The sequence below is a fragment of the Colossoma macropomum genome, unplaced genomic scaffold (assembly GCF_904425465.1).
Source record: "Colossoma macropomum unplaced genomic scaffold, Colossoma_macropomum, whole genome shotgun sequence".
In the NCBI taxonomy this organism is placed as follows: Eukaryota; Metazoa; Chordata; class Actinopteri; order Characiformes; family Serrasalmidae; genus Colossoma; species Colossoma macropomum.
The window spans coordinates 45,743,138-45,765,008 of NW_023494787.1; the positions used below are offsets into that span (position 1 = coordinate 45,743,138).

At 39.5% G+C, this 21,871-nt stretch overlaps 2 protein-coding genes across 4 annotated transcripts in view; both read left to right on the forward strand.

Moving 5' to 3' along the window:
- Nucleotides 1-11,964, forward strand: part of snx13 (sorting nexin 13) — a 58,170-nt gene extending 46,206 nt beyond the window's left edge. For 2 of the 3 annotated variants that reach the window (XM_036567556.1, XM_036567559.1), the window contains exons 19-26: nt 518-625; nt 726-836; nt 2,928-3,089; nt 3,566-3,637; nt 4,010-4,155; nt 5,009-5,077; nt 5,163-5,275; nt 6,519-11,964. In XM_036567556.1, coding sequence (XP_036423449.1) covers nt 518-625; nt 726-836; nt 2,928-3,089; nt 3,566-3,637; nt 4,010-4,155; nt 5,009-5,077; nt 5,163-5,275; nt 6,519-6,751 — 1,014 coding nt within the window. In that variant the 3' untranslated portion in view covers nt 6,752-11,964. The remainder of the gene's footprint in view (nt 1-517; nt 626-725; nt 837-2,927; nt 3,090-3,565; nt 3,638-4,009; nt 4,156-5,008; nt 5,078-5,162; nt 5,276-6,518) is intronic. The other variant, XM_036567557.1, reaches the window with a different exon arrangement.
- A 7,022-nt stretch (nt 11,965-18,986) lies between these two features.
- The window catches only part of LOC118806171 (serine/threonine-protein phosphatase 6 regulatory ankyrin repeat subunit A), a 60,484-nt gene continuing 57,599 nt past the window's right edge, over nt 18,987-21,871 (forward strand). The window contains exon 1 of the mRNA XM_036567561.1: nt 18,987-19,211. Within this exon, the coding sequence (XP_036423454.1) occupies nt 19,185-19,211 (27 nt within the window). The 5' untranslated portion in view covers nt 18,987-19,184. The remainder of the gene's footprint in view (nt 19,212-21,871) is intronic.

Consider the following 21,871-nt stretch of genomic DNA (forward strand, 5'->3'; position numbering starts at 1 on the left):
ATGTGTTTGGGATTAGTTGGATCGTGAGAAGCAGAAAATGCTAGACTGAACTTTGGAGGTGTGGAAAAACATCACTGCAGATTTTTTGGAAAGCAAGAATGGAAGCTGTAATGAAGGCAAAAGTTGGACACCATGAATACTGAAATAATTGATATTAAATGTAGTCGTCATATACAAATATGTTTTCTGCTTCTTTTCCCCCTGATGCTGATAAATGAATAATGAGACCTCAATGCCATTTTGACTGGAAATTAAATGCAGGTTAGTCTCTTTGTACAGTATTTGCTTTATTTGTTTTTCAGATGAATACGGTTTTAAAGTGCTATATGGGCTAAAGCTGATACCCTGTAACTCAGTTCTCAATTACATTTAATTAAAAAGCATACAAATAATTAAATATTCTAATTCCATTGTGTCCTAAATTTTGACTTCAGCCAAGAATTTTAATCTCTGTGCAGCACCGCTAATGGCCAATCTGAGTTTCTCTGCTTATTGAATGTTGCTCTGTTGACTGTAGTTCGAGAACCTGAATTCTATATTAAAACTTCCTGGGAAAAAAACATTCAACAACATGGACAGGGACTTCCTGGAGAGGAGGAAAAAAGACCTCAATGCTTATTTGCAGGTGGGCTCAGTTTATAGATTAAATAGATACTAATGAATCTCTTCAAAGGGCATATTGGCTTTGTAGGATATTTGTGGCATTGGCGTTGTCTGTGTTTCAGCTACTTCTGAATCCAGAGATGGTGAAAGCCTGTCCCACTTTGACGCCCTACGTCCATGACTTCCTGGAGAACAAGGCCTACAGCAAGGGCAAGGGTGACTTTGCACGGAAGGTGAGAGAGAGTTACTGACCTGCCTGTTCAGATCCAAACCCGAATGCTATTTATATCTAAAAGCCTTCAAAAACCTGTTCCTCACCATTCTGTACTGCAGTCAGTGCATCCAGCCTTTCCTTGAACCCTTTCCTCAGTTAAAGATCATGAAAAGTGTTTTTTTCTAATTGCAAAAATCCATGCAATTTACAAAACCTGCAACGAGAGTGTTTTCAGGGCGTGACTGAGTGTAGCTGTAACCACATGGTCAAGAAGTATTATCGTTTATTGCAATATTATACAACAGTTAGTTCCGGCCACGCAAGCTGATTGGTTGAGAAGCATTCTAACCGTGCTGTTATTTCGCCATAACATCAGGTTTTTTTTACAAACACTGTATCACTCCACTGAGATGCCATTGCTAAGCAACGACTTTGACAGCTGTAGGAGACGCTCAAGACATTTGAACGTTTCCGAATTCCGAAACTGTCATCACCACTGAACAAGCTTTTCGGCAGCTGTGACAGAAGAACACCTGAACAACCTGGAATTAGCCAGAAATGAACCCAACACCGTTCGCCAAACTAAATGGGCTGTAAGATGCTTTACAGACTGGCTGGAACAAAACAACATTAATACTGATCTGGCAAAAAATTGACAAAACCGAGCTAAACTTGATATTGTGGCAGTTTTATGGCTCAGTCCGTGACGCCTTCAGTCACAGCCGTGATGTTATTTCGCGATAACACACTCCCTCTCATGTTCTATTGCTTACATGTGATGCACTAACACCTAGACCAGGGGTTGGCAACCCAGATGTAAAGACGAGCCATTTTGACCTTTCAACAAAATACATTCCACCTTGAGAGCCACAACATTTTATGTCCATTTTTTTGAAATAACATTTTACCATCTTGGCTGTAAATATTTCTCAGTATGTTCTAATGTCCTAAAATAGACTAAAAATAGGCTAAAAATTGACTTACTTTGCTCTGCTTTAATCTTTAGCTTTAGCACGTTTCTTGCATCTCTGGCAGGATTTTTTCCCCAAAAGTAGAATAGTTTCTTGTAAAATGTCTCTCAACATTCAAGTTTTTACGAGGCTAAAGTCAACTTCTCATTCACCAGCTTCTTGTTCGAATTTGCCTGTTCCACCTTAAATGGGGCCTGAGGTGCCAGAATGAAACTGCTGCACCATTTAAGGGGGAATGGAAAATTCGAACACATTCGACTTCATCTTCACAGCTTTATAGCGTTTGACAGTTTCTGCCTGCGTATTAAACATATTGGAAAACCAGCTGGAGTGCTTATAAATACAAATAAGTCTGTCCATTCGACATTTTAAATCTTTCTCTTCTTTGCCCTTTCATCAGCTGCTAGCAAGGTGAGATTGTTGTCTCCGTTGTTGTGTGACCAGCCAGTCTTCAGTGTTAAAGGGTGTATTAACAATTATACAATAATCCAGCGTTTAAGACCATTTATTGTTAAAACTATGTTAAAACGATTAGCAGAGCTTTATGTTACTGCAAAGGAGGATTGTTTATTTTTATCATTTTTACCTAAAACTCTAATTCTGCTGTGGAGCCGCAACGGGGCAGTAAAAAATCCATGTGGTTCTGGAGCCGCATGTTGCCGACCCCTGACCTAGACATATTGCTACGTTTCCTATTTGCGTTAAATTCTCTTCTGTGGCGTTCTGATACGTACAATGCTGAAAACACCAGTTAGATTATGCTTAAATTCACTTTCTGAGGAGACCTGGTGCATTCTGTAGTATCTGTTATAAATGATGCTTCTGACTTTGATCCAGCATCATCTTGAGGGGAAAAAAGGGTTGTTGAGACAACACTTATGCTTGTTCATGTGAAAGTAGATGTGGATTTTCCTCAGTGTCGACTTCAATAAAAATACAAATCTAATTTTGCGGATTTAAAACAGAAAATTTTACTTTTTTGTGGCTCAAGTAGAACTAAATAATCGATTGTTCTTGACACTTGATACTTAGAAGTCCAGCATGTGGTGATTACGATATGCAGTTTGCACAGTGCTTGTTTGGGGATATGAGCTTCCATTACTTGTTGATTCATTTAAGTGCATATTTTTGTGTTCTAGATGGACACGTTTGTGAACCCTCTGCGTAGCTCCATGCGTAACGTGTCGAACGCTGTGAAGTCACTTCCTGACAGTCTGGCTGAGGGAATGACGAAAATGTCAGACAACATGGGCCGCATGTCGGAGAGGCTGGGCCAGGATATCAAACAGTCCATATTTAAGGCAGGATCGTCATTCTACACATTCTTTTCTAATAGCAGTTATCAGACTCTCAGGCTGGCTTTCATGGATAACTAAGCATTAGCAAAAATTACACTTGAGGTCAAGGAGGGTGTAATTTGATTTAGGGCTGGTTGACTCAAACGTTCTGCTGTTTTTAAAAAGATTGAGGTGTGCAGCAAAAAATATGTTTGTGAAAAACTACTGTTATTATGCATATATGAGAATTAAAGCTTTGGGTTGGATTCGATTTAGATCAGTAAAACCCTCTTGTTCATCGCTGTGAAATCTGTCTCCTTATACATTTTTGACAGATCCAGAAACATTAAACAACCATTTTTGTTTTTATTTTAAATTGAGAATGTATCTCATGTGTTTCTAGTTGTAACTGATACATTCTAATTAAATTAAATTCACTTTATAGATTTGTTTTTTTTTTTTGGCTCAGAGATGCTAATCAGAGATGTTGTGCTCCTCAGGTGCCGCCCTTAATTCCAAAGTCAGACATCGATCCTGAGCACTGCAGAGTGTCTGCCCAGCTGGATGACAATGTGAGTGACCATGCTGCCCCCTGCAGGCCAATCTATACAGTACAGCTTTTTTTTATTAAAAGAAGGGAATTTCTGCATGTGTGATAAGTCACGTTAGACAGTGTTGTAAGGACAAATCAGGAGTACGCTGACCTTTGCGTTCTCTTTATGCACTCTACGAAGGTGCTGAAGGTCCTCATGTAGAGTGAAATGTGGAAAGTTGAGGCAGTATGGCATGACTCTTTCTCTAATGTAGGTTAGGCATAAACAGCTCATGCAGTATGCACCATATCAGCATAGACATTCTCCAGCTGTAAAGGAGAAACGCTCAGTTCAACAAGTAGCTCTTGATTAATGAGCAGTGTGGTTGTGGTTGTCCTTGGCTGTGTGAAGGTGGATGATAACATCCCACTGCGTGTGATGCTGCTGCTGATGGATGAGGTGTTTGACCTGAAGGAGAGGAACCAGTGGCTCCGGAGGAACATCAAGAATCTTCTGCAACAGCTCATTAGAGCCACCTATGGTGACACCATCAACAGGTACAAAATACAAACATGCATGTGTGCACACACACTTACAGTTGTATGCAAACGTCTGGGCATCCCTGGGCAAATCAAATGTTGATTTTCTAAGTGAAAGTAAGTACACATGCTTTATGGACAGCACACTTCTGCACATTTTAATGCACAGTTACTGTTTATTTGCTGAATTTAACATATTGAGGGGGTGGGAAATAAACAAATTGAAACCTGTGCAAAAGTTGTGGCACAGTTTATATATTATGTTTTATTTTTTCCATTATGTTAAACTGAAGTTCTATGTAAATACCTCGAAATTAAAAGTAGTAATATCACGTTATATAACATTGGCGCTCGAGGACTGGGCAGTGCTTTTGAGAGAACTGTGTGTAAATAACTGATTGTAGTGTTGTGGTGGTATGAGAGCTTGAAGTAGTTAAAACATGCAGCCACTGCTGCTCTCTACCAAAAAAAACAGAAATTGAGTTCAGGTTCATGTGAACCCTATTTTTAAATGATGTTATATTACTGAACGAAATTACTACGTTCTGATTAAGCTTATTTTGTCCATGTATATCACTATAACCAAATACACTGCTTTTTAAAAGGAGAGAATCTCTCTATTCAGATTTGAGCAAATAAGACAGATGTTTAAAATCAGAAATAACTTCACAAAGTAATGTGATTAATTGTTCAACAGTCATATTCATAGCAATTGTAATGCATTTATGATTTCAATTTATTGTAAATATTATGTATTACATTTGTATATAAAATGTTCTGTAGGATTTATTGTCACGCTGCTTTCTTTTTTTAAATTATTTATTTGTTTAAGGATGATTGGTGACAAATTTCTTTTTCTGTGTCATTTTAGAAAAATTGTGGATCATGTAGACTTCATGACGTCTCCTGAACAAGTAGCTGACTATGTGAAGAGATTTAGGTAAATTTGCTGTAATTAAGTTTCAAAAAGTGCAGTACTGCTGATGACGGGGAACACTAAAATGTTTCTCATGGTGTCCTTACAGAGATTCCTACTGGCCGAACGGAATCCTGGCGGAGACTCCGCCGCGCAGAGACAAGAGCATCCGCATGAGAACCAGAGTAGCAGCTAAGACTATCCTCCTGGGAATCATGCCAGGTGTGTACATGTTTACATAGAGATAACATCTGTCTGACTCATACAGTTGGTGTCTTGGAAGGCACTGCATTCGAGGATTTTGCTTCTCGATTTGCCAAAACCTTCATGAATTGTATTTAATTGAACAGGATGTGGTAAAGTCTTGGTCTTGGAGTACCCTGTCCTGCACGTTTCAGGCTCTTTTCACACCTAGTTCATTTGCTAAAATCCACACAAGAGTTTGGGTTTCATCTTTTTCATTTGTCTTGGTTGGTTTTTCATTTCATAACAACTTCAGGGCACCAAAAAATACATAGGGTCAGGAATATGGCAGGAAGGCAAGTGTTCTGTTACTGTGCCTCTTTTAGTGCCAAAAAGTATTATTACTGTTTTATTATTAACTTCTATTAACTAACTTAATTTCATTACTCCCTTTCAACTATAGGTTAAAATCATGCAGCAAAAGACAGTGTAATAAGCTATGAGTCGATGAAAATGAAAGAGAAAACCAAACAAAACGTTTAAAAACGCAGATTCTCTCATTCATGACTGTTAACAAAGTGTTTTTTTGATAGCAACGTGGTTTGACTGTTTATCTGTTGGCTAAAAGGATATCTGTAGATCTTTCTTGCTGTTCTGCTCAGCAGCGCAAATGCTGGATGTGTCAATTACCTGTGCACACGAGCTGTAACCGTGGCCTGGCCACGTCTCCCACGCCCCGCAGTGTGAAACAGAACAGGTAGCGGAAAGTTTACTTAGAACTTACCGGAAGCTGAAACTGAACAAAATGTGCCCAAATGTAAACGCCTGAAAAAGGGTGTGAAAAAGCACAAAATATGTATTAAAACAATCTCTACATCTTACAAAGCTTGTGTCAATTCGTCGCCGTGGACTCTTTACAGAGATCTCTTTTTGTGATATTAGATGCACATTTGTTCTTCTGCAGGTTTATATCATTCATCATCAGTATACATTCATATGATGATTCATTTTTATTTTCACTCCTTTTTCTGGCTGCAGTGCATTTGCAAAAGTAGTCAGAACAAAAACCCACCATGACTATATAAAATTCACTCGCACTGCACTTTCAGACCAGCCGGGTTTGTTGGAGAAACCGTGACCTGTGAATAAAACACGCTCATGCACAAAACAGCACAGTTTTTCTGGTTTGAGCACCTAAATATGCAGGACCAGTGTGGTAGACGTGTTAAAGAACTTCTCCCCTACATCTGTTTTCAACCTCTTGTTGTGGACTCCCTCACAGACGAGCTGAAGCACATCATTGGGGCGGACACCACGCGCAAGGGCATCCTGCGGGTCTTCGACATGTTCCAGCACCAGCAGCTGAACCGTCGTCTAGCCTACGTCTTCCTCGAGGGCTTCCTGGAGACCATGTTCCCCCAGTACAAGTTCCCCGAGCTGTTCGTCAAGCTGCACTCGCGCTCGCCGCGCATGCGCACCTTCTCGCAGAAAGTCCGCAGCCTGCAGAAGAGGTGACAGATCCCGGCTCAGCCACTAGGATGCGCCACTCATGGAACAGGAGGGACCGGCCCGCAGCGAGGCCGGAACAAGGGCCAGGCCAGGGGGATGCGGTGTGGTGTGTATGTGTTTGCGTGTGTGTGTGTGTGCGCGTGTTTCAGGAATCTGCTTGGATTGCACACCCCTGTCGTCTTCTCCTCCAGGCCCTCACCCAAAATCTTCCCTGTTCTTAATAGAAGCACTGTATCAATGCGGCTGTAGCATAGAGGATCCATTTTTAGCATTGTGGAGCGTTCATTCAAACACGTTCACATCTACCACTAAGAGACTGCAGTGCCTGACCTGTAAGGTCAGCATTCAGTATTTTTTTTTGTTTGTTTGTTTTGTTTTGTTTTTTTGTTTTCCTTTTTTGTTTTCTTCTTCTTTTGTTTTAAATTTGGGAGAAAGTTGCAATGTGGGAAGATTCCCAGTGGCAGTTGGCAAAGAAGGTCAACCACCCCTTCCACAGATGTGTTGACCAGAACATATACTGTATGGTTTTAAAACAAGCTAATAGAGATTGGAAGGAGGGCAACTGACACCCCTTAATATGCTACACTTGCCACAAACTAAGGTAGCTAAGGTGAAAACGAATCATTTTAGGGTTTGGCAGGTGGGTTTTAATTGCACCCTACGTCACCTTTTACCAACTGAAACCATTTATATGTATGACGACGTGTTTATAAACGATTTAATAACCAAATATATTTGCAGCACTGAAAACACAAGGCTTCTGACGTTCACAGTTATCTCGGTGGAAAGCACGGAGGGCGAGGTTGAGAACCGAGGACGCATGCCTGATTTTCAAACATGATCCGTAACCATGGCGATAAAAGGGTAATCCCAAGAGGAAGGCTGAGACCAATTTCAAAGAAGATCGTCCAGCAAGTTACGGCGAGAAACAATGAATGTTTGAATTCCTGTCCTGGTGGGAGTCCAAGCATATGGAGATATGCTTTAAAGAATGTACCTGTCTCGGGCAAATTCTTTTCTGTGCTTGTCCAGTTTTTTTTTTTGTTTTGTTTTTTGTTTTTTGTTTTTGTTTTTGTTTTTGTTTTGTTTTTTTAACTCAGTTCAGACACTGGGGTATGTGTGCACATGTACCTGTTGTTTTTTTGTTTTTTTTTTGTTCTTTTGATTTATTTTTTTTTAAATACCAGTACACTATTAGTGATGTGTAGCACTACGATGAAACCTTGTTGAAGTCAGAAGTGTGTGCCAGTGCCAGTTAGAAAATCAGCCTTAATTCTATGACCAAGAGACATGCTATACGTAGCTTCCCTTACAAAAAAAAAGAGTAACACTTAACTGATGGGCAGCGCTCATAAGGCTACACTGTAAACCTGCATAAGTTAGTAGAAGTCAAAATAAGTTAAAAAAATTAAAAAAAAATCAAAAGTCAGAAGTTTGTGAAACTTACATGACATATGCATATCTGACATTGCCGATACATAAACATTAATAAAAATGCAGAAATTAGGACAAAATCCACATAGATTAGCATTACAGAGAAATAAAACATTTATTTCTGTAGACTTATTAATTCAGTAAAATGAATATAAGCCCAGCAACACTTAAACATTCAGCTTTTCCTGAGTACAGTACATTTTAAATATCGGTAAAATCTAAACATCTGTTAAACAGTCATATGCAAATTAAGTGTTGTTGACTTTCTAAGTGAAACACCCTCCACAGAGAACGCACTTCTGCACATTTTAATGCACTGTGATACTGTTTATTTGCTAAAATTGACGTATTGCAGAAAAAAAAACATAAAATGTGGCAAGTTATAGCACCTTTTATATTTTTTATTTTTTCCCCAATATATTAAACTCAGCAAATAAATTGAAATTGTACATTAAAATTTGCAGAAAAGTGTCATATTTAAGCTTAACTTGAATATTGTGTTCAAGCTTTTGCACACATCTCTATCACTCAGTGTAATTAAGTCAGTGTAATTAAACCTTTAAAGTAATTACAACTCAAAATTACATGAGTGACTACTTTAATATTCTGTGGCTGCTGACTGCCTTAAATCTGTTCAGTACTACTAACTCTAACAGGACCTGAATGGACATTAGACTTCTTAAAACATTCAAGCTGCGTTCACGTCTGTTTTCCACTACACACCTTAAAAATGTTTAAACACTGTTTTAGAAAAGGCAGTGGTTCTATTTAGTTCTATATAGAACCATTTCATGCTTAAATTGTTCTTGGCATGGTGAAATGGTTCTTCACATTGATGGAGAATGTGTTGTAACTGGTTCTATGTAGAGCCTTTTTGAAAATGCTTCTGTATAGCACCAAACAGGGTTCTTCTACTGTTACAAGCTTGACATTGTAACAGCAGACCCCTTTTTGATGCTATATGGAACCTTTTCGAAAATGGTTCTGTATAGAACCCTATACACATTCTCCATCAATCTGAAGAATGATTTCACCATGGAAGGAACCATTTAAGCTAGAACCATTGCCTTTACTGAAGAACCTTTGAAGAATCGTCTCTCTTAAGTACGTGAACGTTGATATCAAAAAACATTTATTGGATCTTCACCATAAGTAACAAACGGCTGGTTACAAAACGCTCAGAATTGGTTTGGTCTGCTTATGCGAGTCCAATCAAAAGCTGATTGGATGTACAGCAGTTACAACAGTTACCTTTATTATGAGTAATACAGACTGAGCTGGTAAACTGCAAAACAAAACACTAGCATGGTTAATATATTTAATACTAGTAAAGTGAATATTTCTGTCTTCTAATATGTAAAACTCATATTATTCAGGTGTCAGATGATTTGTTTTCAAATAAGACTCTACTAAATCAAAATGTACTACATCGATAAGCTCTATTGTGCGTTGTAAATTGTTGAAGTTCAGTGTGTATATTTTTAGTTTTCTTCACTCAGTCCAGTTAATACATTTCAACATGGAGGTTTATAGTGTACACAACCCCTACATAAGGCTTTCGTGACAACTGACAGACACCTACATAGTTATTTATGAAGGCTAAATGGACAAAAGTAGCCTTTTTGACTACAGACCCTTGTTGGAATAAGCCCTTATAAATGTTTATATAGGTTTGTCATAAAAGGCTAATGTAGGTGTTGTGTAGCCTTACGAATGCTGCACTTCAGTTAAGTGTTACCAAAAATTGTGCACAAATATATATTAGAGATACCCAAATCCAAATTTTATTTTGGCGAATATGTAATTCATTTTTTTGTGCAATATTTTTGTTTCTTTAATGCATGTGTTTGAATAATTGTATTCAGAGGCAACGATATGTGAGAATGACAGAATCCAAAAATATTCAAAAAAAAAAAAAAGTCTTCTACTCCAGACAGACTACATTCCGTTGTTGTTAATCACTCAGCTTATGTTAAAGACTTGTTTTATAAGTCTGGCTTTTGCGTTTTTAATTTGTCTTACTCCCAGTGACCATAGTGTTTCCTTCACGATGGATTTCATTCATCCGTGCATGGCTTACTCGCTGTGGGAGAAGGAGAGCGCGTTCTGTTGAATCAGTAGAGATCGACTGGTGCATGTGAGCATATCATGTACAGGCAAAGCTGAATGTTGGGTCTGTTTTTTTTCCTTCTTTTCCAGCTGTAAGGGTTCCTGTGCTTGTGGTCCAGAAAAGGCAGAGTGTGCCTAATAATGAACTGTATATTAGATCATTTCAGTGATGAGTCATAGACTTTTACAGCATCGGACCTGGTGACCCTTCAGTCTGAATGGAGGACAGTCCATCCATATACAGTACTGTGCAAAAGTTAAACACCACTCATTTATTTAATTTCCAGGAAAAAAAGCGGAAAAACGTCTGTTTTTTACACAGAAGCCTCAACAACTAAATAAAATATTGGTTTTTCAGTATTTAGTGCGTCCACTCTTGGCTATTATTAGTTTCCATTCTTTTCAGGAGACTCACTTTCAGTTTTTGGAAGAAATCTGCAGGGATATTTTTCCACACCTCCAAAGTTCAGTCTTAGAAGTTGGTTGCATTTTCCTCATTTTCACGATCTAAATAACACATTCTGTGATGTTGAGGTCTGGACTCTGGGGTGGTCAGTCCATTGTCCAGCTTCTTTGTTTGAGGTGTCCGTCTCCTTTTCTCAGTGAGGTTCTTCTTGACGGCTACACATCCTTTCCGACCCATAGCGCTGAGTCGTCTTCTCAAGTGGAAGGATGGATGTGGATGTTTACAGATCTGAAGCAGCTTGATTTTTGATCCTCTCTCTCAAAGATAAAAGCTTTCAGGGCTGTTTATCTGACAGGGACAGTTTTGATGGTCTTCCAGGTTCTACACGGTTGCTGAGTCCCATTTTCTCTGTAGCTTTAATCCTTATTTGAACCCCAGTTTTGTAATTTACCTTATTGTCCTTTGACTTTCTTATGCAAGCAAATTATCTTTCATAAATTTCTCCAGAAAAATGAGTAACCTGTACTTAATGGCTAGAAATAATGAAAGTTGGTCTCTGACTTTTGCACAGTACTGTAGGCAGCAGTCGGATGATCTCTGGGTTCGTGCTCCGCAGAGTGGTTGCCAGTGCAAAATGACATTTTTTAAATAAATAGCACTTAATGTAACTTCTTCAAATGAGGGTCAAGTTCGGATGGAATCCTCGTCCCGCATGCTGTGACACCGCGTGGCTATCGTTTGCCGTGATTGGTCAGCACCAAGTGGTCGTAACCACTCCTAATTGGTCTGTAAGTGGCTAATGTCTGCTACGAGTGGCTATTGATCAGCTACAGCCTTCTGTGATTTGGTTAAACTGATGCTCCGCAGCACCAGCATCAGCTTGACCCGCCTCTCTTACTGAGTTGCGCACTCCAACTCTACCTTTAAACTCAGTAAATGGTTTCTCTGTGATGCAGGACTGCTCGTTTCTGTTTGTTATTCTGTTTTCTAAATCCCCATACATATGAATCTATGATGATTAATTGTGCATATCAGTGTACAGTATGTGTCAACAGTGTGCCTAAATGTACTGTCGATTATATTTTCTTATTTTTCTTTAACAAACAAGAAAAAAAAAACAGAGAAATCAAGCCGAATGTCACGGTCGATTTAATAGACTGAAAAAGGACTCTAAAAGGGTTTAGAGTGTTTGCATCATGCTTCTAAAATATTCATTTTGAGCAGCAGAACTCAGTATAACACTAATAAAACTTTAACTCTGACTAACTCACTGCACAGTACGTGGTGTCATTTGTGACTGATTTGTTATCGAAGGCAAACCAACTGAACGGTCAAATATATTTTTGCCATTTACTCAAGCAATTCTGAATAGAGATCAGAAGATGAATTTTAAGCATTAAGAACCAACCTGCCACTTTTGTATATTGTGATCATGTCCAGGCCCTCGTTCTTGAGCAAGTAGAGTGGTGTAAAAGTTAGTATTGGTTAATTATCTTTTGTACTATATGTCCAAACATTTGTAGTCAGCTGCTGAGCCAGCATTTCTTCTGAAATGAAAGGGATTAATAGGGACTTTATTACCTATTAATACCCTCTACTTTCCTGGGAAGCCTTTAGGCTCTCAGAAATAAAGGTATGAAACTGTCACTGGGGCAGTACCCCCCATGTCATTGTGGTGGTTCCTTCAAGGGTACATCTCAGTACCTTTAGTCAGGGAACATAATTGTACCATAATCCATTGAAATCATATTTTAAGTTGTATTGACTCCACACACCCCGTCTCGACTTATTTTATTCTGTTTTAAAACTTTAGCTTATGAAAAGGTACAAATATGTACTTTTCACCTGGAAAAACATATTTAAGGTTCACAATTAGACCTTTAAACCACTGTTGTACCTTTGAGGGAACATTTACATTGTTTGTACCTTGATGAATGAAAAATGTACCTGCACAGGACCTTTATTTCTAACAGGGTAGATGTTGGAACATTGCTGTGAGGATTTGAATTGAGCATTAGTGAGGTCAGGTACTGATGTGGGATGATCAGTTCTGGATCATTCTAACTCATCACGAGGGTATTGGATGGAGCTCCATCACTCCAGAGAACACAGTTCCACTGCTCCACAGCCCAATGCTGCAAGGCTTTAAACCCTACTAGCTGGCATTTGGCGAAGAGCATGGTGACCTTAAGCGTCCCATTCTAAAGTCAAAGTTTATTTATATAGCGCTTTTTACAACAGGTGTTGTCACAAAGCAGCTTTACAGAAAAATCCAGGTCCGAGCCCCCATGAGCAAGACGGTGATGACAGTGGCATAGAAAACTCCCCAAGAGCAGAGGAAGAAACCTTGAGAGGAACCGAGAATCAAAAGGGAGCCAATCCTCTGGGTACACCAGGTAGCAAAACAATAACACGAGAGCAAAATGTGCTGAGGAGTAAGGTTTGACCATGAGTATAAGATAGAGAGAAGGGGAAAAGCAGGAGAAGCAATGGCTGTGATTAAATAGTTTGAGTCTGCAGCAGCTTCATCAGGAGGGTCTGTTCATGCAGATATGTTTGCACAGCGTTGTACAGCATGAAGCTCCATGGTGGTTGAACAAAACTCTACTGGTCACCGCTTTTCTGTGGAGATCATACAAGCTGTTAGTGCGTCATTGAACACCAGTGGGTGTACTTTAAAGGGCACGTATCATGGAAAGCCAAATTTTCCTTACTGTTTTGGAATAAAGGACACATTCCTCAGTCCATAAATGGAATTTTGTTTTCACTGTTTTTGTGATTTCATGAAAAAACACTGCATTTCCAAATACCCACCTATACAGTCTGCAGCTGTCTTACCTTGAAGTTGTAAGGTGTATTCAACCTGGAGTGCTCTTGAATCAGGCACAATACAAGGCAGCCATTCAGACAAGGATCATTTACATACATCAGTCTTAAAGGCATAGTAGCAAAACAACCTGTTTAATTCTGAGGGATGAAGGAAGGGTGGAAAGTGATCATATCAAAATTAAATATGACTGTTTTTGGTGCATAAAACCACACAAACATTAGAAATGAAACAAGATGTGGGAGGAGAGGAATAAAACAGAAAGGTAAAAATGTAGGATATGGGCCCTTTAAACTAACTTCAGTAGTCAGATGCATGCTGTATCCTTCACTCCAGTTTGTTGACGTCACTACAAATGGATCAGAAACAGTAACTTTATAGAAGAAGGAAAAAGGTTAATTCAAGATTTTATTCCAAATGATTTTTCTTTTGGTCTGTTTATCTTGGGATGTTTGCATGTTAAGGGCAGCTAGTGTTTTTAAATGCTGCAAAAAGAGCATGTTGTGACAGTGATTGCTCTGTTGAAATAAAAATAAAAATGTTTTTCTTTCCTTCATAAAAAAAATGAAGCTAAGAATGTGAGTATACACATTTCACAGATAAATTTGAGCCCTTGTGGAAGTCCACTGAATTTTCAAAATGTCTGTAAAAGTCATTTAGAGTGGTTTGATGTGAAATGGATCATTTTAGAGAAACTTGACCACTCCTTGCTGATTTCTTTACATTGATAATTCTTTACAAAACCACCAGTGATCCTACACTACACCCAGTATAATACGTAATGTAATGGTAAAATTATTGAAAATCTGAAGAAATAAGAGCAGCATGGTGGCACAGTGGGTAGCGCTGTTGCCTCACAGCAAGAACGGCCTGGGTTTGATTCCCGGCCGGGCAACCAGGGTCCTTTCTGTGTGGAGTTTGCATGTTCTCCCTGTGTCTGCGTGGGTTTCCTCCCACAGTCCAAAAACATGCAGTTAAGCTAATTGGACATGCTAAATTGCCCCTAGGTGTGAATGTGTCTGTCTGTCTGCCCTGCGATGGACTGGCGACCTGTCCAGGGTGCATCCTGCCTTCCGCCCACTGACAGCTGGGATAGGCTTCAGCACCCCACCGTGACCCAGAAGGATAAGCGGTTTAGATGATGTATGTATGAACAAATAAGTTTGTTTGGGGACTATTTACATCACAACACCCTGCATGTACCCCTCTACCATGACTGTGGTTTTAAAATATGTTTCAAGCCAATATTGTGTCTTAATAACCATTGTAAAACAATATTTCATATCAGGCAGCGTATTAAAAACAGACCAAAACACCATGAGTCCAGATAAGATGGCAAAATATCAACGTTTATTCCTTTCGTTAATCAGGCTTGAATTGCCATTCTTCAAAGGCAGCATAGGAAGATACAGCAGGAAAGAGATAAAGTTGTTTACGTTAGCCATCTACTGATGAGATGCAGTATAGTGAGATAGACTAAGAGGAGGTAAATCACAAGAGGGCAAGACAGCAAAAACAGACATATGGATTTTGTCTGAAGAAAACCTCGTATCTCCAAAATGGTAACTTTACAGGAGAAGGAAAAAAACATACTTTACTTTTAATGTAAGTCAATGGAACCAGACACCTTTCCAAGTAATTTTGGGCCATTTTTTTTAGTCCATTCATCATGAAATTTACTAACAATGTAAAGAGCAACAAGCATTTTCAAATTATGTCAAAAACTGAAAAACAGAAAATGGAGAAATGAAGTTTTCCTTTGACAACAGCGAGATGCACCATAAGGGTCATAATAACATCCTAAACATTTAATTATGCAGAAATTTTAAAAATTGGTGGAATCCTCCTTTGCGTGTATAGCGCTTTAAGAAAGTTTGTGACCAAACTGACCCCCAAGAACATCTATCAGCACTGTCTGTTAACTGAATTACATTCTGTGGTTTGGTTCATCCACTGCATTGGTTCCTGTTCCTCGAACATCATGTCTGTTATACTGCCACTGCAGCACTTCCACATTCCACACAGGTTTACCAGGATTAGAGGGGCTTAGAGAAAAGGCCAAGACAACTACTCACTTCTAGCGTACTTTAGCTCCATTAAAGGGGAATTCCACTCATTTAGCAGCAAGTTTAAATAATTAAATAGTTAATATGTAAGCAAAGTCATTCAGAGAGGTTTGATATGATTCACTGTAGAGAAACTTCGCCAGTCAGAACTGTTCACAGTGGTGCTGATAGGAACCAGATGTCTGAAGCTCCCTCACAGGAAGTTATTGTATAACATGGTTATGAATACTCCGCCTGATGCCAGAGACATTGTTTTATGATAGTTGCGAGAAGATTTTGGCCTAAAACATCTATATTTTTAATCCATTCCTGGTGGAGGGGTACATGGAGGGCATTGTAAGGCAAATAGCACCCAAAGAAAAATTAATATAAACTTATTCACTGGTGGTTTTGGATAGTAATAAAGCGGCTGTATTTGTGTTGTAGACATTCCGACCCCTGGTTCCTATCAGCACCACTGTAAAGAAATAGAGTCAGTAAGATTGTCTACAACCAACCATTACACAGATGTGACTTCACTGACATCTCAATAATTGACATACATCAGAAATTCGCCAAATCAGTGGACTTCTCCTTTAAGACTGAGTATCTGAGTGTACATGGGTATAAACTTTATACTGTGAAACGGCAAAAAATACAGTCTGACTATACTTGAAGACATTTTCAGGATTGTGGTACGCACAGTATATTGGAAATGACAAAAAAGACAGAAAACATAAGTGTCGCATTATAAAAGGATATAAAACAATCAGCACATTGAGTTAATATGGACTGGTTGTTTACAGACACGGTATCTTTGGTCTTTTTTATGGTACATGCAGTCATTTGGTGCTGTAGAAGTGCTGATCATATCCTTCATACAGTCAGAAAAGTGTATTGTGGCAACAATTTATCACAATAATGGTAAAATACTGTCATATTGCCCACCCCTACTCCAGCAGGCCCTTTACAGGTGCTGTATAAGCAGAATGGTCTGGACAATATGACAGTATGAATGCTCCTTTTGGTCTGACCCAGGTAAGCCTGGAGTGGTACTTGGCTCAGTGAGGCCTTTTATTACATTGAAATGGTCCAAATGTTCAGAATTGACCACAAGGTGGCGCTTGTGCATGCCATGCAATTTAAAAGGGAATTCCGAATATTTTTCTGCACCAATAAATGTTAAGATGTAAATAAACAAAATGCTCTATTATAGAGAAAATTAATTTAATGAATTATAGTTTTGTGTGTATTTTTATCAGTACACTGATAATTAATATACTGATAATAAGTAACACAACCACAAAGATTAATAAAACTGCAGAAGTACATGTTAAAGTGACTGTTGAGTATACAAAATATATTTAAAAATAATTGAGGTTTTCACACTGGGGGTGATTTTTGCATATGATTGTAGGTTCACTGGTCATTTTGGATTGTAAATAAAATGGCTGTATTTGTGTTGTACACTTAAAAATGATTGTTCTTCAAGGGGTCTTTAAAGACAATGGTTCTGCATAGAACCATGAGCACTTATTTTGCATGCTTAAGAGGTCCTTTGCACAGTAAGACGGTTCTTCAGATTGATGGAAAATGTGTTATATATAGTTCTATACAGCACCAAAAAGGGTTCTTCTATTGTTACAAGCTTGACTTTGTACAAATAACACTCTTTGGTGCTATATAGAAACATATACAACACATTTCACATCAATCTGAAGAACCATCTCACCATACAAAGAACCAAGTGCTCCTTTGAGTGTTCTATATGGAGCCTGTATAGAGCCATTGTCTTTACTAAAGAACCCCTGAAGAACAATCATTTTTATGGGATAGAGAAGGATGCAATTTTATATATTTATATACATGTATATATATATATATATGTATATATATATATATATATATATATGTATATATATATATATACACACATACATACATACATATATGAGTCATGAAGTTTCTCAACAAATGAACCATTTCACATCAAACTACTCTGAATGACTTTGTTTACATCTCACCAAATTATGCAAATTTTGAAAAATCACTGGAATTCCCCTTTAATGCATTCGACATATTGCTGTCTATTTAGTGGTGCTCTTGGGTAATCCAAGGTCTAACATAATGTTCTGAACAGGAACGTTTACTACAAATGTCATCTTGTCAGTAATCCTATGGGGCCTTTCTCTGAGCTAAAGGTCACAGTTATTTTGTGTCGGACCTCTTCTGTTTTTAGGTGCCCCGAAGGGACAGTCTGTCACATCTATCAGTACTGAAGACCAAGTGTTTCCTTGAGGACCATAATTGGGGTTTAAAGTCTGCTTGAGGTTTTCCGTCTGTGTGACTAGAGTTTATGGTCTAGTGCACTGTGCAGTCGCCCAATCACATTAAAGAGGAATTCCATTCATTTTTCAACATTTCTACATAATTCTTCGAGATTTGAGCAAAATCATTTTGTTTTGATGCAAAACCGTGCACCGCAGAGAAAGTTACCAAGTCATGATGCTTTAAAGTGGTGGCAAATATAGCTGTTTTACTTACTATTTAAAGGACTGTGGACCTACAGGTGTCTGAGTTTTTATATGTAATGTTGATAACGGTAAAATAGTGGTAATTCACAAAAAAAAAAAAAAAATTGTTTTCTTGGGTGCTGTTTTTCCTCACAACACCATTATCTCAAAACTATCGTAAAACAATGTCTCAGGCATCAGGCGGAGTATTTCATGTAATAACTCTCTGTGAGGGAGTTTTTAGAGGCGTTGAACTCTTCAAACGTCTGGTTCCTATCACCACCACTGTGAACACGTTTTATACCGATCAGGCATAACATTATGACCACCTCCTTGTTTCTACGCTCATTGTCCTGTAGTCCATCTGTTTCTCTGCATACTTTGTTAGCCCCCTTTTACCCTGTTCTTCAGTGGTCAGGACCCCCATGGACCCTCACAGAGCAGGTACTATTTGGGTGGTGGATCATTCTCAGCACTGCAGTAACACTGACGTGGTGGTGGTGTGTTAGTGTGTGTTGTGCTGGTACGAGTGGATCTTAAAAATAGAATTATGTTGAATTTTTGAAAAATTCATGGAATTTCCCTTTAAGAATTCTGTAACTTGATGAAGTAACAATAAATGTATTAACAATGATTTTTTTAAAGCTCTTAAACTTCTTTTGTATGCACGGATGGGGTAACCCTCCTGACAACAGGTTGCAAACTACTTGACACACAATGTTATCGTGGATATAATACTCATTTTTCTCTCGAATACATCGCTAAATATCCCTGAAACTAAATACCGTTGTACCGGTATGATCGATATATCGCTCTTATCCCAGTAACCGCTTCAGCGAGCCAACGGCTAGCTTACTGCTACCTCGCGCACTCTCTTAGCCAATCAGCGCCGCCCTTACTGCTCGCCCACGGTGGCGGTAATGTTGTGGAAGCCCGCTGTTCCACTGCTGGGAGGCAAAGAGGGACCCCGAGCTGAGAGGAAACTGGAATAAACCCGAAAAGATTAACCCAGGGCGGCTTGGCCTCCTCGCAGCCGCTCGCTCGGAGAGACGGAGAGCTGGACGAGTAAATAATTCTGCATGAAATCGAGCGGCGAGGAAGAAACATGGTGGTTCTGAAGATCCGAGAGCAGGTATGTTGTGTGGGGACTGCTTAGCTCGCCTGCTAACTAACCGTTACTGAACCTGACGTGAACGTTGGCTGCCTGGATACTTAGGTTAGTTAGCCACGAAGCTACAGCGAGGGACAGCATTCAGCATCAAAAACACGCCACGCAGTTGTTAAAATAAATTCTTAAACTGAAAAGGTGGCGAGGACATGGACAGAAGCCTGTTTTTACAACGAGGGTGAAGTTGGCTTCATGTTCGCCAGCTTCTTGTTCGAATATCCCCGTTCCACCTTAAATGGTGCAGCAGTTACACGCTGGCGCCTCAGGCGCATGAGAGTAACTGCTGCACCATTTAAGGTGGAACGGGGAAATTCGAAAAGGAAGCTGACTTCAGCTTGGTGGTTTTACAAGTGTCAGTCCACATTTGGTGGTGCTTTATAAGTTAGCTGGCGGGCTACCAGAGCTTAGCATGTGACATTATTTTTAACCCCGCTGCTGATGTGCAGGAGGGTGCTGGCGAACCAGCGTTCATCGTATCATATCATAGTCATTGTGTGCATCAATTCTTATTTTTTGTAGTTTTTATATCACAACATTTAGACGTTTTCCCAAGTGTTTGTGTAGCTTTTTTAAAACAACAGATGCTTCTGCATTCATGTTGCATCTGCCAGGGTCACTACACTCTTAAAAAGATGGTTCTTTAGTAAAGAGAATGGTTCCTTTTAAAGCCATGAACACTCAAAGTACCATTTCTTTGTATGGTAAAATAGTGCTTCAGCTTGATGGTGAACATGATGAAAATGGTTCCACACAGCAGCAAAAAAGGGTTCTTCTGTTGTTAAGATGTCAAGCTTGTAACAAAAGAAGAACCATTTTTGGTGCTATATAGAGCCACTAGGGAGAACCTTATGCAACATATTCTCTCTCAATGTGAAGAACTATCTCACCATGCACAGAGCAATTTAAGCACGCAAATGGTTTTAGATAAAGCTCGTGGTTCTAAACAGAGCCGTTCCCTTTCCTAAAGAACCCTCGAAGAGTCATGTGTTTATAATGACGTTATTTAATGGTCCACTGTAATGCAGTGTGCCGTTACCTGATGCTCTGCTCCCATTAGTCAGTGTGATTTTCATTACACAAGTCTTGAGAAACGCAGCAGGCAGGAATAGTATTAATAGAGCAGGTATGGTACCAAACAGCAAGCATAGTCTGCTTAATGTGTTTGTATGCGGATGGATCCCAGGTGCTTTTATGTTAGGTTGTATTTTTTTTTTGGCCACTTATGCCTCAGCCTTGCTCTCTTGGCCTTTGCATCACTGCCTAGAGAAAGAGGAGCAGAGCCATTAGAGAGGCTCTCCGGCCAAAATGAAAAACGTAAGCTTTTCTGCTTCTATTGTGAACATGCTTGCTCACCTACTACCGCAGTGCCACGGTATCCTGAGAGTGAGATTTTCTAGAGTAAAGGCTAGGAAACCCCCCCTCCGATGAGGCATCATGAAGGTGGGAGGAACTTTTGAAAAGCTACAAGCACTTTGTTCTGCATACATGAGGCCAGGGAGTAGCCGGCTAATGCAGAAGGAAGCCAGATATCATGTCTGTATTTATTAGCCTCTGCATGTCTTTGTGGCTGTGGTGGGATTTCCATAGGTTGTTTGATGTATTTGCACAGTGCATGCTGAGTATTGTAGGGAGAGCATTTTGATGCAAAACAGTTCGTAAAACTTCTCAAGCCGAACAGACAGAGGGATGCAATTATCCGCTACCGAATATTACATAACACAACAAATTACACATTCAGTGTGTCCCAATTCAGAGGCTGGATCCTTCGAAGGATGTGGTCTACGAAGGCATGTCCTTCGAAGGCTGCGTAGACCTGCCAAGACTGAACCGAAATGAGACCGTCTGCTCTACGGTGGATTTTCTGTTTGTGTCACAGCACCGTTGTTCCCGTCCTTACCGTTGCGCCACGAAACACCGCTCCTGTCCAGTTCTTTTAAAGTTCTTTAAAAATGGAGCCAGAAACTTTGATTTTAGTTGTTTAATTTTTTCATTTATTAGAGCTGGAGATGCTTCACCGCTGGCTACTGATGAGCCGTTTGCCCCAGTTTAAACCCAATATTTATATATTTAACTTGTATTTAAAAGTGTCTCTTCAGCCGCCGTTCGCTTCTCTGTTGATGCCACCATGTTCTCGAATCCTCGCCGGTCCACAGTGAATCTCAGGATATGTTGGCTGGCGAAGGATGCACCTGTTGGGTCCTTCAATGCCACGGAAAAGAAGGACACATTTCTCAGCTGCACATGAAGGAGCCGTTCGAAATGGGACAGCCTAGTCGCGCCGCTGTGACGCAATCGGCCTTCAAATGCAGCTTCCGAAGGACGCAGCCCCTGAAATGGAACACACTGATTATATGCTAGTTTTTGGTCGGTCAAACGTTGTTCCACAGCTGGACGGCCTGCTTATTTTGCTCAGTGCAGCAGTTTTTGAAAGGCTGGATGACAGTATACCCTTATATTTAATGCAGGACATACAGAAAGTAGATGAATAACACATGAAATGTGTAATAACAGTATGTAAATAACATATGTAACGCAAAGGTAGTGCTCTAGCTACCCAGAGGTCCCTATTGGATGCACAAACCACATTGGAATCAGTACTTTAACACTGTGTTGTAATCTTGAAG